This window comes from Uloborus diversus, chromosome 2 (genome assembly GCF_026930045.1).
Source record: "Uloborus diversus isolate 005 chromosome 2, Udiv.v.3.1, whole genome shotgun sequence".
NCBI lineage: Eukaryota > Metazoa > Arthropoda > Arachnida > Araneae > Uloboridae > Uloborus > Uloborus diversus.
The window spans coordinates 20,055,850-20,072,906 of record NC_072732.1 but is presented as its reverse complement, the minus strand read 5'-3'; the positions used below and the strand labels follow the sequence as shown (position 1 = coordinate 20,072,906).

Sequence of the window (17,057 nt, the reverse complement as noted above, 5' to 3'; positions counted from 1 at the left end):
CTTGGCGACAAATTTTTTCGATTTTTTTTTTTTTTTTTTAAAATCTGGTTTTAATTTGGCCACTGTTGGTAAAGCACATTAAAACTGCCAATAATGAGAAAATGACATTAAATTGGAGTAAAAGGAAGTCATGTGATGCACACATTGGTTTGTTTTTTATGCTATTAGATTTATAAAACAACAACATATAACAAAGAAATAATATATTTGAACCGTGATTTTTTTTTCTCAGGTGTTTAGAGGTTAAGAAAAAAATTTCTCAGTGTTACGTTTGTGCAGCACGTTCACATTATAATTTATTTTTTAATATAACTATTTTTCTTTGTATAGTTCCAGAAGAGCCCTCCCTAGTGGACGAAATCTTAGTTCCCTTGAAAGGTCTGAGCACTTTTATGAGAGAAAGAAGCGATTCGCTTTCACTACAGGTCAACGCCTCTTCTGACCTGTTCGGTTGGCTGAGAAAGAAAAGGTCTGAAAGCTCACCTACTGTGTTGGAACAGGAAATAGAGTTGGAAAGTGAGGACACAAAACTTCCCGAGATAGTGAACTTGAGTTTCGAGGATTGCATCCCGGTGCAGTTGGAGGCTGAAGCCAACAGACCTCGGATAAAGATTGAGGAGCCCCTGGAGAGCGAATACGATGACATAGTGTTCAAGCCTAAGAAGAAAAAGAAAAAGAAAGGTGTCTTGTTTGTTTCATTTCTGATGTTTCAAAATCTTATTGTTTTCTTGTGTCACTAGCATAGACTAATAATAAGAGTAGACCGAGCTTTTTCATTCTTGCTGATGAAGAAAATTGGTTCATAGATGTATCACGTGACTAGTGGAAGGGCTTGGCGAAGACTTTGGCAGCATGGTTGCTAGATGGCAGCATTATCTATAGTTTGGCACTCGACATGTATTTTAAGACAATGTATTTTCATTAAAAAAAACTTCCAGGTGCAGAGATTGAACTGTTTATTTTTTAGTTATGCATTATTTTGACATTAGTAATAGTTTTTGGTCACAGTTTTCAGTAACTTTTATTTCATTCGGAACTACTACGTCAGCGTTGGCGTGAACGTAATGGCGTAAACGTTTTGCGTTAACGCAAAAATGTACTAATCGGAATCTTAAATTGAAATTGTAGGTAAAAATCTTACCGTTTGCCGGTTCTTTTTTGGACGCTTGCATCTTTAATTGCTTAGAGATTTATTGAAACTGACTAAAGAAAATGCACAATACTATCTAAACGAAAAACTCACTATATTAACAAAATATTTACAACTTAGAATAACAAATTTACAAATCAGACTCCATAAAAGATCATTCTTCCGTGTTTCATAAATTCTATTTATTTTATTTCTCGCTCGCGTTGATCGTCTGCTACGATCAACGCCCGCTGTTGCTAGGATATCCACCAGTCACATGGTTTGGTTTATGAGCAGCAAAAGGGTTGCCATAGCTCGGTCTATTCTTATTATTAGTCTATGGTCACTAGCTAAAGCAGTTGGAACACCGCCAGCTGTTCCTAGAGAAATTAGTTATTAAGAAAGATGGTCGCTCTGAGAAGTGCCAACATTAGACTACTTAAACAAATTCAATAAAATTTTACTACTATTTTATACTTAAAATAATTGTTTTTGCTTTTATCTGTTGATTTTTTTTTTTTTTTAATGAACTGTTTCATATTTTGGAAAGAAATGTACTTGGACTCTTTAGGAAAAAGTTAAGATTTTTATTTTCCGGATTTCACTTGGATTTTTTCCCCCCATGAGAAGTATTTCTTCATATTTTGTTGTTTTTCTCCAAAGAACAAGCATTGAAGCATTGATATGTATGCTCTCTGAATTTGACATGATGCAGTGTATTTATTACTAGTAGTACCCGCACGGCTTTGCCCGTAATATAAAAATTAAAAGGTCTTTTGGTTCGCCTGTACATTTACAAATAGTGTATAGTGAATTTTTTCGCCAATTGGCTTGTGCCCATGTTACGGTTCCACGTTGTGATAATTTCGAATCTCGCCAATTGGCTTGTGCCCATGTTACGGTTCCACGTTATGATAATTTCGTAATTTATGATAGTTTTTTTCTTAAAATTGGAATAGAAAAAGAACCACATCGAATTTTCGAAAAATCGCTTCTAGGTGTACACCACCATGCTACAAGCTAACTTTGTGCCAGATTTCATGAAAATCGGCCGAACGGTCTAGGCGCTATGCGCGTCACAGACATCCTGACAGACAGAGACTTTCAGCTTTATTATTAGTAAAGATAAAATTTGTAAGGGATGGGGCTGTCATCGTAGGTTTATTTACTGAACGACCTCATTAGATGCACTCCCTTTACTTCTAATGTTATTTATGCCACAAAAGTCTACTTTTATTACCCTACTCTTAATGAGCCGTATTTGTTTTATGCTGGGTTGATATTGATTTTCATATTTTCAATTTTATGTATATTCATTATCCCCCCCCCCCTTCTTTTTTTCAAAGTAAAAAGAGCACAATTCTGTAACTTACTGGCATCCTTTCAAAATTAACTACTTTTTTTTAATAAAAAATTAAACGTGTACAAACATAACACTGGCAAAGGTTTTCAGAAAGTATTCTGCCTGTTTTTTACTTTAAATATTAAAAGAATTTCTATAAGATGTTTTCCATTAAAAAAATTTTTACAGATGCTGTAAATCACATGTAATTAACTTTCGCCATTTGAAGTGCACAAAAAATTATGTATCGAATACGTAATTGTTTATTAAGTCACAATTCAGTCCTTTTATATTTAAAAAAAATTCCAAATTTTTACATCAAGATGATTTTTTTTAATTTATTTTCTTTAATTAAGTTTTTGTTTTGTTTTGTTTGGGGAATATGTGATAGATTTTCAACTGAAATCTGAAATAAAATGTGAAGGTGATTGTATTATTAATTCAATTATCATGAAAGGGACTGACCCAATGAAGGAATGTTAACATAAACCTTTAAAGAGATTGTTTTTATACTAAAATGCACTAATAATTTTGTAAAGGGTCTGTTTTTCTGATTGTGGTTGTTTTCAAGGGTGTACCAGCAAGCTGGAACTTTGAAAAGGGCCTGCTGTTTAATATTAAAAAAAAGCGCTTAGAAAGGAAGGCTGTTAGGCTGTAGGGAGTTTCCTGCTCTATAGCCCTTTCCTTTGAAAATCAGCACTACAAAATGCTTATACTGCAATTCCTTTATTTTTTAAAGATGTTATATTAACTGTACAATAATTAATGCATGCTTTCTTGAGAACCTATTGACAGGGATCGAAGTAGTCCTATATATCCTATATTTTCAGGAAAAGCATCAAAATCATCCTATATTTTTGAAAAATGTCCTATATTTCCTATATTCCCGTTTTTTTTGTTGTTGTTGAACCAGGAGGACATTAATTCTACAAATTTTGGTGCATGGTGCACTAAAGGAAAAGATGATTTTACCGCTTTTTGCCATTTTTGCAACTGTTCAGTGCCCATAAGCAATAGTGGATTTTCGCAATTGAGGCAGCATGCTAAAACATTCAAGCATAAGGAAAACTCTGAAAAACGTCAGAAGAATCCTTCTCAAGCTCTGTTTGTTCTTAATACAAGTGGTAAAGGGTTCAGTTTAGATATAAAATCTAAGAGCAGTGGAATTAGTACTTGGGTCATGAGTGAAGAAGAAAAATAAAAATTATTTTTGTTCAAATTTTGTTTAATTATTTTTTCTATAAAGTACACTGTTTTTTTTTTTTTTCAAAAATTATTCTTTCAACTACAGGAAAGTCATTTCAGATGTAAGGAATAATTTGACTTGGGTTTTTTTTAAACAAAATCATTGATAAGAATAAATAAATAATATATGATATGTATTATTTCTTTTTTCATAGCAAAATTATTCATATAATGTGTCCTATATTTGTTCTATATTTTTTGCGGAAAATGTCCTATATGTGACAAGTCGGTCACTTCTACCCCTGTATTAAGTTTTGACTTATATATGAAAACCAAGGCCGGATTTGGAAGTGTGGAGGCCCCGGGGCAACGAAGGAGTGGAGGCCCCTAATCAGGGTTTGAAAAAATCATCATATTTTCGAAAATATCCGATACATTGATATATATCCAAATATTTTGATATATATGTATATATCCGATATTTTCAACCCGTGAAAGTTAGGATATTTTGTAAAAAATTTACTGTGGGGGCCCCTTTGTTGTGGAGGCCCCGGGGCAGTAGCCCCGCCGGCCCTCCTCTAAATCCAGCCCTGATGAAAACAATGAAATGTTTTTAACGTAAAAGTCACTGTCAGTTTTTTTGAGAAGATTGGCATAAAGCATTATAATAAAAGTACAGAGATTTTAACAGCACAGGTAAAACATTTTAAATTTCTAAGCTGTTTTATACAGGAACAGCTACTGTTTGTTTTTGAATCATTAGAATCAGGGTTGGCAAGTTTCTGACGAGGTGGTTAAAACCACTGGTAGAAACCGGTTAAAACCGGCATGGCAAAAACCCCTTTCTGCCACATTTGTGGCAGAAACTGGCAAAAACTCAAAAAATGACATAAAAGAAATCTTTAATACCCAATAAGAATTTAGCACGGAAAATAATGAAATTAATGAATTGTAAGCCCTCCCCCTCCCAAAGCACAATTTAATTACAATATTATTAAAAATCAAACATTATGTTTTTTGCACTATGCAGCTGTCTCTAAGAAAAGGTGGATTGAAAATGTAAATGATTTCTTAATTTAATATGAATAGAGGAGAAATTACAGAATACTCTCGCAACAGAAGAACTAGATGGCAATGCCATCAAGGATCCAGCAAAAATTCATGAAACTTTCATCAATTGTACATATTTTTTTAACTGGTCCATTATGTAGTAACTGGGGTGGTTTTAAAACTTGATTGGAAAAAAAAATTGTGGGAAATAGGGTAAATTTGTTTTGTAAAGCTGTAATATTAGGTATAAAATCGAGGTTACTGTCAGCAAGAAAAATTCTGGCATTTTCTTCTTGAGCACATGATAATTTCAATCCCAAGCATTTTAGATGACGCGTATAAGCTAGCAAGTGATAACCAGTAACTGCCTATTTAGTTCTGTATGTCACTTCTTTTTCTTAAGTACCCTTAAGATTCTCGTCCTTTAGATTAATCCAAATGTGTTACGAGCATCTGCAGTTGAACAGTTCTCTTTCTGATCAAACTAAATCAAGGGCAATGCGTTTTATTTTTTACAATGATGAAATAGAATTACATTTTTTAGTTTACTTAAACAAATATCATTTTGTAATTGCCTGAATTAATAAAGATGCTTTTTAATTTTTGCCAGTTTTTGCCGGTTTTTACCGGTTATAACCAGTTTCTGCCACCGGCAGGGCAGAAACCAGTTCCTGCCGGCAGAAAGCCAACCCTGATTAGAATTATACACATTTAACTGTGATTGGATAAATAATTTTAACAACAGAATCACATTTGTTATTCTCTTAATATGCTTGTGAAGTGTATAAAGTGATGCTGTTTTTGTACATTTTCAGTACGTTTTTCAAATGATACTAAAAGTAATGATGGAAAACAATCATTGGTGATAGTTGAACAAGTTGAAACTTCTTCTGAAAAAAGTTCTGGCACTTCAGTAACCAAGCATAATTCTATTGATGAAAATGGACAATCATCTCCTTCCGAAATTGTAAATTGCAGTGATACCTCTGATGATGCCTCCACTCCTAGTCCTGAAATTATCATGCCAAATGAATCAAACTGTGTAGATGCAAATCAAAACTTCAGTGACAATCAACCTCTACAAAATACTTTAAATGGATCATTAGAACATGTTGAAAATCAAATCACTGATCAAACGGACACCATCAATAATAATAATAGTTCAGTTGAAATTTCTGAATTTGAAGAAAGTATGCAATTTGAGGGTGAAAATGTTCTTAATGAAAATGATTTAAATCAAAACTACTTAAATAAATGTGATAACTCGTCTCAGCCAAAAGATCAAGAACTTGATCCGTTTGACATATATTCACTGTCCGATTCCTCAAAAGATGTTCAAAGCAATCCATCCACTGCTGTTGTTGAGAAGAACACCCCTGAAGCACCCACCAACCAGGATTCCTTGACCAGTTCCACAGATTCCTTGACGACAGAGCCTCCAAAATATGGGGTGGATTGGGTGGAATACAAAGCTCCCGAGATGCTACTGGATCTCTGCACCAGCAACGACCACATCTTCTGCGTGGACATTAGAAACCAGCTGTATTTCTCGAAGTATCCAGTACTGGGCTTGCACTGGATAGAACTGCCTCAGCCAGCGGAAAAAATTGCCTCTTCTCCGTCAGAAAGTATTGTCTGGGCTCTGTACAGAGGTACTGTATTCGGTGTTGTGCAGAAGGCGAAGTTGCTGTGGCTTGATACCGAATGGATGTCGGTGGCACGAGATGTCATATCCATTGCGGTTGAAGATGACTGTGGTTGGTAAATATGCAGTTCATATAGTTTTTTTTTTTTTTTTTTTAAAAGAAAGACATCAATATTTTAGATGTTGAGTTGATTAACTTATTTTTATTTTCAAAATTTATCTCTGATATCAATAAAATGTTCTGTACAAACTCTTTCCCTTTTTAGAAAGTATTCATATTACAAATATTTTTTTTAATCCTGCAGCAAATCATTTTTTGGAACTAATTTAGTTTTAGATGATTTTTATTGCTAGATGATTGTTGAAACATCAAAATGTATAAATTCATGGTAGGGTTAGACATTCAAGCGATATTATTTGTTTATATATATATATATTCATTTTCATATAGATTTGTATTTATTGTAAACATTTTTAGAAAATTCATGTCAAATCTAAGAACGAGACATTTGTTCATGGTGTTTATTTGCTGAAGAGACAGGGTACTGAAGTACAGTGGGATCAAAACTTTCTTCCGTACTTCTAATGTCATTATAATTAATTTCATTTATTTGTAAATCTTGACTTCAGGCTCTCTAAATTAAGTTATTCTAAGGTATTCTGCTCAGAATGTTCACCTTAAAAACAGTGGCTTAGAATGAAGTTGTTACTACTGGCGATTCGCCACTGGCATTTGAAAAATTTGCCAGTTTTAGCCTTGATCATTTGGTATTTATAAATTGTGCAAATTCTATAAAATCATTATTCAATTTTCTCAATATCTTTAGTTCTAAATCTGAATTCAATCTAATGATCATTGTACATTTCTGTCCTCAGAGCCAGAATAGCGTAAGTTCAAAAATTGTGATTATTAGTGCATTGTGAATCCTATTCCGCATTGACCCATATGAATGTATTTCTGAAGATTTTTTTTTTGTAATTATTTACCAGTGTTAAAAAAGCTCAAGTCCCATCCCTTTGTATGCACCATGCAAAAATTTTTCCTCTCTTTCGTAAAGTAGCGATTATGTGAATGCGACTTACGCTAGTCTGGCTCTAAGGTACAGATTTGAGAATAAATAGTGTTTAATGAATAGAGCTGATTGTTCTGTTTTTGTTATTTAATTACAGTAGAGTCTCGAATTTGAGGTGCTTACTTAATGTGTTCAGTTACATTTTTTTTTAATTCCAGAAAGAATGATTTTGATAGGAATCTGAAAATATAGAAATATTTTGCTACTGTTATACTCATTTAGCTGCATGCAGCAAATAATAAAAAATGCATTGAGAAGCTGCTGTCAACAGCGCTCTCTAAGTGACACCTAATATTCATCGACTACAAAATATGGATTAAGAAATGCCTCGGAGATAATAACTTGATACGTAAAAATTACATCATTTTGTGCCACAAAGAATGCGTAAACATGCCTTTTGAATAACTGATTGGAATCAAAAAAGAAGGTTCAAAAATTGACACGGCACAAGTCGTATACACCTTCTACAACGAACTGTTTTTGTGCTATGCGAGTTATAGACATACCCTCGCAAGAAGATAGATACACACGTAATGACAAAACTCATCAAAACAGATTCAGGCACTGTCAAAATGCATACTTGGTTGCCTTCAAATTTGCACACATAAATATTTACAGACACTAAAAAAAGTCAAAATTCATTTAGACGTAATTGAAAAGCGAAATTTGCTGAAATTTCACTGATAAATTTTTCGTGAAGACAATACATCTTTTTCTTTGTGCAAGGACATGAAAGGTGCTCCTCCTTATGCTATTCGAAAGAGTAAAATTTTAACCTGGAAGAATTTTCCGGATAATCCGAGTTTTCAATAATTCAAGGTTGCATGAGCAGCAATTATCTCGGATTTTCGAGACTCTACTGTATGTCCGGAACTTTCTGTTGCCATATTGTAAACCTCAGTATTGTTGTTTTTCAGGTATGTGAGCTCCACTGGCAAACTTCTGGTTCAAAGGAATTTAACATCATCTCAGCCTTATGGGTACCCCGAGAAAGTTCCTTGTAAATATGTGATCTCTCAAGTAGCAGCTAAAAATGGGGTTGTGTGGGCTCTGTCTGAAGGGGGTTGCTTGTATTGCTGTAAAAGCTTGAACAGCAAGACCCAATATCAGTGGAAGCAAATAGTGTAATTTATTCATATTTGTTTTTATTTATATATTTATTTTAAAAAAATCTTTTTTTGGTAAACTTTTTTTTTTGTTCTAATATTTTCTTTTTTTTTTCTTTGTGTTTTTTTTTTTTTTTTTTGAGCAATCACGATTGCTTATTGTTCTCACTTGACTGTTTTTGGCGTTACGCTGATTTTATTTTCCCACCACCTCCCTCTGCCAACACCACCCTCGTGTCGACCAGTCTCACGATGCTGCTCCTCTTGCCAAAACAGTCTCCAGGTTGCATCTATATCCTACATACACACGCTTACATACACACACACACACACACACACACACCTGCCCACACACTCATGCCTGTACACAGACACAAACACACACGCTTACATATACTCACATTTGTGACGTGAAAAACACACAAAATTATGTGAAAACCATAATTTGAATTCTAGATGCCAAAATTCAAATAATTTTTTTTTTTTTAGCTTTTATAAAAATTAAAGTTATGCACTTTAAAACTTGATATTTTTCATGGTATATCTTTTATGCTGATGAAATTTTTTTCAAATTTGTATGTGTGGCAATAAAGTCTAATATCTTTACCTCTCAACCTATGACCTGCATTGACAAAGTCAAAACTTTGAGGAGTTGTGATGTTTGTTTATTTACGGGGTTTAAAATGTGCATATAGGCAAAATTAAAATTGTTGTTGTTTTTCTATTCTTCGTGAGAATACCCGACCTGTCATTTAGTTAGGTCAGAAGGGTCGATTGACCCCCCCCCCCCCCCATCAAATTAACATCTTTACGTATAAGTAGGTGTGATTTTGGTTGCTTTTCGGCATAATTTGCAGAGTATTCACCCTTTTATCCTCCCTCCCCTGGCGAAAATATCAAATGACAGGCCTGCTGTGATGTGTGGACCTATTGTGAGTACTTTCAAATGATTATTTTTTCTTTCTAATGGGGCTGCAGTGGAGGTACTGCCTTTTGCAGAGCTAGCAGTGGCGCAGCCAGAAAATTTTTCTGGGAGGGGTTTTCAAAATCGAAAATTGTTGCTTTCCTTTCCATTCATTTACAATGCATAATTATTTAATATCGAAGAATTTCTACAGATTAGTAATTATTCATTCAAAGTAACTGCTTAAAAACAATTAATAATTCGTATTGATATCACTATGAAACGAAGAAAGTGGAAAAAAGCACATAATATTTACTATTAGTTTTACTTTAATTTTATATCCCTTTTTTTTGTGTGTGTGTTTTTGCGAGATCATTTAAAACCTCCTCCTCAAATACATTCATGTCTTTATGAATGTCAAATGCTAGCTAATAACGGTTTCGATCTTTCGATGAGAATTGGTTAAGAACCTCAGAAAATCCGGTGCGGAAGGTTTCCTCTCTCTAGATATCCTTAAAAAGGATTTATGCAGTGATGGAAGTGCTGAGGGACCATGATACTCTGTAGAACTTTATTGACACCATTTTAGCTATCTTATACAGGGTGGACGTGGGTTGCTCATCATGAAATACAACTTTTATATTTAAGAATTGAAAAGTAATTTCTGACTGCTTCCCAATCATTAAAAGCAGTAAGATATTTTGTTGAAACCTATTCTGCTAGGAAAAACTCAAATACTCTGCTTTTTTTCCCTTGATTTCAACGGAGGAAATGAATGTGCTTGTGTTCTGGGAGGGGTTTTAACCCCAAAACCCCTCCCGTGGCTGCGCCACTGAGAGCTAGTGCAATCTCCCGGCATCGCATTCACTCTTTCACGTAGCACCACCATTGGTGGAGTGCCATTGCCATGAGAATTTTAACACCCAGTTTCCCCACTAGATGGAGGCACCTGAGCTCTATTTGATGCAAAACTGCACTAGGAATTTTTCATTTTACCATTAGATACTCTATGCCAAACGAGTTTCAGGCACAGCTAATAACACTGTGAATTCAAAGCATTTTTTGTCACTTTGATGTGTATTTGGGCACATTCTTTTTCAGTGGCTGCTGTCAACACTGTTGCTGGTTTTGTGCTCTAAACTTTGCTTGACATGCCCCCACAGAAAAAATATTATCAGGGTCAAATCAAGACTGTAGGGTGTTGTGTGGGAGTTGATCATCCTATTCAAATTTTGCACAGTCTCACGCACAAAATTCGATTCTCCGGTCACGATCATTTTTATTTAGAGTGGGTCAAATCTAAGAGTAAAACTTTTTCATTGGGCACGGTTCAAAATGCGATAGACGCACAGCTGTCTCACGAACTGCTTGCCGGATGCATTTTCTAAGAGATTGAAGAAGCATTTCAGTGACTTTTCTTTCTTGTTTGAAGCTGTGGATGATTTTATTCATCCATATTCTTATCAAAACTCTTAACAGTTTCTTCTCCTTTAAACGTGTTAACCAAGCAAACAATTTTGAGTTTCATTGGCACATCTGTTGAATACTCTTTCCGAAACTAATTTAGGACTTCCCTCATGTTCTCAGTTTACCAATAGCAAGAAGTGAGAATGAATTTTTCTTTACTCAAAATTTGGTCTGAGTTTAGCCATTATTTTAAGCTGTCTTGCTCTTGAAAAAAGGACAAAACGTGTGGCGGCTATAAGTATGCAAAGAGGGTAAACGTTTATGACACTGTATAATATTGAAATTTATTCAAAATAACTTTGATTTTTAAGCACATTTATTATACTTGGCCTGATTATCACAGGAAAATCTGAGGCCTGCTATTGCTTATATCTCAATCTATAGACCACTTAGAGACTTTGGGACTTCACTAAATGATTTGCTTAATCTTAAGTTACAACTTAATGCTAAAAAATTCAATTCTAAAATAAAATTTTTATTCCAGTTAGGATGGAAAACAGCAAATTTCATGTAATTTCCCCATTAAGTGCTTAAATATAAAATCCATCGTTATATATTTTGTTGCCTTACAACATCAATATTAACAGTAATCATAATAAAAATTTTGAATCAAAGCTTATCTGGAGCAAGCATGAAATTTATCCACTATCATTTCTTTCTTAGGATATCCTCATCTATTGTATGCCAATGATCAAAAACGCGGCTTAAGTAAAGACACATATTAGGATCTTTATCACGAGAATTATTTTTTCTGAAATACATTTACACTAAAAAGAATAAAACAACAGAATTTTTCAAAAAATACCAAGCACGTTTCATAATGCACTCAAAAGGACAAAATAACTTTTCTGGGTCAGAAAAGACAATACTTAAGTCTTCCTGTAGTTTTCAATTATTTAAAAAAAAAATGACTCCTCAAACGAGGAAAAGTGCGGCTCAAGTCATTTCAAACCAACTTCCCCAGAAAAATATGCATGTTTCAACACTCAATTTTATAACAGAAAGTTAGATAATGATAAAAAAAATTCTCTTCCTGACTTGAGCTGCACTTTTCCTCGTTTGTAGAGTCATTTCCTTGGAACAATTGAAAACTACAGGAATACTTAAATAATGTCCTTTCTGACCCAGGAAAGTTACTTTGTCCTTTTGAGTGCTTTATGAAAAATGCTTGGCATTTTTTGAAAAATTGTTAATTTTTTTTATGTTGTCATACTCTGCATATCTTAGAAGTTTCACTTGCATATCTTGGAGGTTTCACTTAAGGTTCTTTAGTCCTTTTTTAAATACATTTATTTACTTTTAGTAAATGGCAGTAGTCTTCTGGATTTTATTCCAGATTCTTGTTGTTGATGCAATTTATGATGTTTGCATAAAAAGATGTGTAATTTTTAGTTTTTCTGAATGAAATCATTCAGCTATTTAGAAAGTATTTAAAATTATTTTTCAAAATTCAGTGTAAACCAAAAAAAAGTTTTAATCTGGCCCGTCATTTCAAATTTTTCCAGGGGAAGGAGTCAAAGAGGATATACTCAATGCAAATTTTATCGGAAAAATACAAAAACCAAGCCCTCTTATGTGTAAAACCATCAACTTTTCAAAACCACGGAGCCAATTGACCCCCAGAATTCCTTAAATAGTGTGCCAGGTGTTAACTGATGTATAAAATATTACATTTTTTGAGCAATCATGATTGCTAATTGCTTTCACTTGACCGTCCTTGATGCCCTGTTCCTTTTTCAACCCCTCCGCCCTCTGCAGGCACTCCGGTCCTAAGCACTGTTCCCCACTAGCCACTGCTCCTGGTCGGAGGCATCCATGTCCTAGACACACGCACGCTCATACACACACACACACAAGCCTACGCATAAACAACTATACACTTGTTGCTGCCCATGAGGCGTGACAGGGACCGTTTCTAGAGACAATCAAGTGGGGTAGTAACCAATGAGCAGGGTCCTTTCTCAATTCGTGATTGTAAAAAACATAATTTGAATTCAAAACTTCAGAATTCAAATTATTTTTTTTTCTTTTTTTTCTTCTTTAGCATCCAGGAAGCTGTAGACATTGACACTATCCACCTTGGAGAGCAAAAAACTGGCTGGATGGTGGATTCTGCTGGCATTATACTTTTCAAAATTGGAGTCATGTCTGAGAATCCTGCTGGAATAGAAAAATCCTGGCAGGTCAGCACTTCAGATTTTCTGTGATGTACATATGTAGGGATCAATATAAACACATCTCAAAGCCCTTGAAGCTTTCATTTAATTCAATATCTCTTAGGGTGCTGGGTCAGGGGTTTCCTCATAGTTTCTGAAAATTTCACACCGTCTTCAGAAAATTTTACTTGAGTCTGCTGTCACTCCTGAATTGTCCATAAAACATTGTATTTGTGTGAAATATTTTACAAAGAACCACCTGATGACCGTGACTCAATTTTGATAAAAAGTGCAGATACAACATTTTTGCTGAGTATGACAGTATATGCGACTTCTGATCTGTATCAAAAGGACTGAACTTTCTTCTGAGTATCCAACCAGGAAAATCACTTGTAATGGGAGGCAGGTTGGGACCCTGAGTTGTGGTTTGATATATAGCAGGGGCTCTCAAACTGGAGGATGCACCCCTCTAATACAGTGGAAAACGTTTAACACGAAGCTGAAATGACCGGAAATTTTTTTCATTTTACACGAATTTTGTGTTAAAAGATTTATATTTAATTGCGCAGTATACACTCCGGATCTCTATTCCAGTTTGCGTAAACCGATTTTTCATGTTAAGCGTTTTCGTGTTAAAGTGTTAAACGTATTTCACTGTAGGCTTTGAAGAATTTCAAGGAAAATGTGAATTTTTGAAAAATTTAAATCAAAAAGTAAAACTAACAAAAAACTTTAATTTTTTGTGGTCTTAAGTATGTGCTTTTGACGTTTTGTTTTTTTTCATTTTTCATTGACGTGTCTCTGAGGAACCTATTTACATTTTTGATTAGTAACCAGTTTCAAGATTAGCCTTAGTTTTAGGCACCAATTCTAGTACTTGTATTGACACATATGGTAGTGGGAGGGGGTTCTTTGCGTCATCTTACGTTCAAAAGGGGAAGAAAATCCTGAAAAGTTGAGAGCCCCTGATGAATAGGATAATTGGCATGATATGAGCAAAAACAGAACGCAAGTTTTTCAAGTCCTGAACTGACAGCTTGAGCTGTCCTTTGATCAGAAATAACTCTTGGGCACCTTCTTTGTCCTTGTAGGTAACAAGGCATTGTTCATTGCGCTAGAAGAGATCAGGCTAGTTAATGTCCTAGCCTCAGAGCAACAGTAGGATATCTTAGCTTGCGTTCGAGGAACCTCACCGGTCAACCGGTGAGTAACCGCAGCGTTCTTGAGAACTACTGCTTAACTGGTTGCTTCCAATGTCATTCTATGAGCCTCAACGGTTGATCTACCAGTCAACCACAACTTAAGCTGGTTGATTGGTTGAGGGAACCACATGACATTTTTGACCAATTATAAATAATTTTCACCTGCATGTTGTTCGTCTGCGCCATGTCTGCGCAAATAACCGGTGATCAACCGAAAGTGTTCGATGAAGAATTGGTTCATGAACAACCGGTTAGTAACCGCTGACGTCATTGCTGTCACGTGATTAACCAACCGGGCGAAGTGCAGAAAAAAAATCTGAAAACCCTAAAAAGTTATTATATTTTTAAAAATTTGATCCCTAATACTGATTTGGTGTCCAATATCATTGACAGTGCAGTGCTTTCTATCCTAAATTATGTGTTAAGAGTATGTTTGATGTGTGATATTATGAGTACAGAAAGTAGTCTGATTTGACAAGAGCAGTGATTAAACTGTTTTGTATTCAATTAACATTTGTTTCCAAAAAATTCATTTTGATAATGTTTGTCTAATTGAACATACAGCTAATGGTATTTCTGATGTGTATGTTTATTGCCCAAATTGAAAACTGGGCAGAATCTGTGCATTAAACACTTCTATAGACTATGATGTCAAAAACAGTTTCGAAATTAAACATTCTGCCACTATTTCCAGTCTTGAAAGTGAAACAATAATGTCATTTACAAAATATAAATAACATAAAATAATGCTCATAAGTTTATTGATGACATTTTGCATTTTAGGTTGAGTCAAGCAGCTACTTAGTCCAGCATGCAAATGGTCGCCAAAAACTGCCAAAAATATCTGTCAACAGTGAGATGCTGACTAATCTCATTCGAGGGAAGCAGCACATTTGCTTGTCAACATCGACCTTTGGGGTCTGGTTTTGCAAAACATTTGATCATCTAGTCTACTCAAATCAAAGGAATATAATCGGTATATTTTCTTTATTTTATCTGTTCAATAATTTATGTTAGTTCTATGGCAAAATGTATTTCATTATCCTGTACAAAATGTTTTAGTATACAACCAAAGTGTCAGTATTCCTATGACCTGTTCCAGTTTCACTTCTAGATTCATTTTGTTAAATCTTTCAAAGCTGATTTATTTGATATAGTTTTCAGTCATGCATAGCTTTTGCAAAACCTAATGACAACCTAGCTTACCTGATTGTTGGTTAATGACCTAATTTTTTTATAGTGGTTCCCTAGATGCATAGCTCAGTGTCACAATTGCTCCAGTAGTCATTCTGAGGTTAAAAAAAAAAAAAAATAGCAGAACATTTATGTAGACAGAGAAAAAGAGGACAATAAATGTAAAGTGCCACTTTATACGAGGGCCATCCGGAAAGTAGTACCCGTTTGTAAAATAAAGACACAGAAGTAAATATTAACAAATGTAAACTTTTTTATTGAAAAGAGCATACCTTAAACTACTTCTCCACATAATCTCCAAGCAAATTTAAGCATTTGTCATAACGTGTGACGAGTTTTTATACTCCAGCGTCATATTCCTCCACCGCTAGCCGATTGAAATACAGGGTCCATTATGAAAGTAATGAGCATTTACTGGCAAAATATACTTATTGATCGTAATTTGTACAAATGTTCAATATTCTTCAAAATACATTCCTCCTGCATCAATACACTTGCGGAGACGTGTTTGCTACGCCTGAAAGGCACCCTGAAACTCTTCCAAGGGAATGCCTCTCAGGAACGTTGTAACATGGTGTTGGATGTTTCCCAAGGTTCCCCAATGTTTTCCTTTCTTCTCTCTCTCTCTTGAGTCGCGGAAACAAAAAGAAGTCACATGAAGCTAAGTAGGGACTGTAAGGTGGTGAGGGACCACCGGGGGGGGGGGACATCCATGACGGGGTTCGTCGGCGACCTCCTCCTGGCTCTCTTTGAATGCCTTGTGCCACTTCCCAGACTGTGATCTTGAAATGCAATCGTCCTTGAAGGCTTCTTGCAGCATCTGGAATGTTTCGGTTGCATTTTTTCCAAACCTCACGCAAAACTTTATGGCGTATCATTGTTCAAGTGAACGCTCCATTGCGTTATGTTACAAAAGTTGAAAACATACTTCAAGCGGTGGCACTTATCTCCGCACCACATTTCCCAGCCGGTTTTACCGTGCTGCCATCTATCGTCGCGTCACAATAACATTATGCTCATTACTTTCATAATGGACCCTGTACGTAGTCACGCCTTGTTTAAGTTCTTCATCGCTATCAAATCTTTTTCCCGCCAAAAACTCTTTACGTTTTGTAAAGAGATGAAAATCTGAAGGGGCCAAGTCCGGGCTGTACGGTGGTTGGTCGAATATTTCCCAATTGAACTGCTGCAGAAGTTGCTGTGTTCTCCCCGCTACACGAGGCCTGGCATTGTCATGGAGGAGAATGACGCCATCAGACAATAGACCTCTCCGTCAATTTTGTATTGCCCGCCATAATCACAGCCCTCACTTCACAACTGGCGGTGTTCTCAATTTTTTCAAACATTATGAACGGCCACAGAAACAACGCAAGCAATGCTAGCGTCACGGAACTTGCAGCACAGAACATAGACTAATAATAAGAGTAGACCGAGCTATGGCAACCCTTTTGCCGCTCATAAACCAAACCATGTGACTGGTGGATATCCTAGCAACAGCGGGCGTTGATCGTAGCAGACGATCAACGCCGCGAGAAATAAAATAAATAGAATTTGATGGAACACGGAAGAATGATCTTTAATGGAGTCCGATTTGTGAATTTGTT

General features: G+C 35.3%; 1 protein-coding gene across 1 annotated transcript in view; it reads left to right on the top strand.

The window, feature by feature from the left end:
• The window catches only part of LOC129235103 (tectonin beta-propeller repeat-containing protein 2-like), a 57,286-nt gene that overhangs the window by 12,739 nt on the left and 27,490 nt on the right, over positions 1 to 17,057 (top strand). Inside the window, exons 6-10 of the mRNA XM_054868787.1 lie at positions 331 to 681; positions 5,522 to 6,467; positions 8,342 to 8,548; positions 12,946 to 13,084; positions 15,043 to 15,235. Of these exons, the coding sequence (XP_054724762.1) occupies positions 331 to 681; positions 5,522 to 6,467; positions 8,342 to 8,548; positions 12,946 to 13,084; positions 15,043 to 15,235 (1,836 nt within the window). The remainder of the gene's footprint in view (positions 1 to 330; positions 682 to 5,521; positions 6,468 to 8,341; positions 8,549 to 12,945; positions 13,085 to 15,042; positions 15,236 to 17,057) is intronic.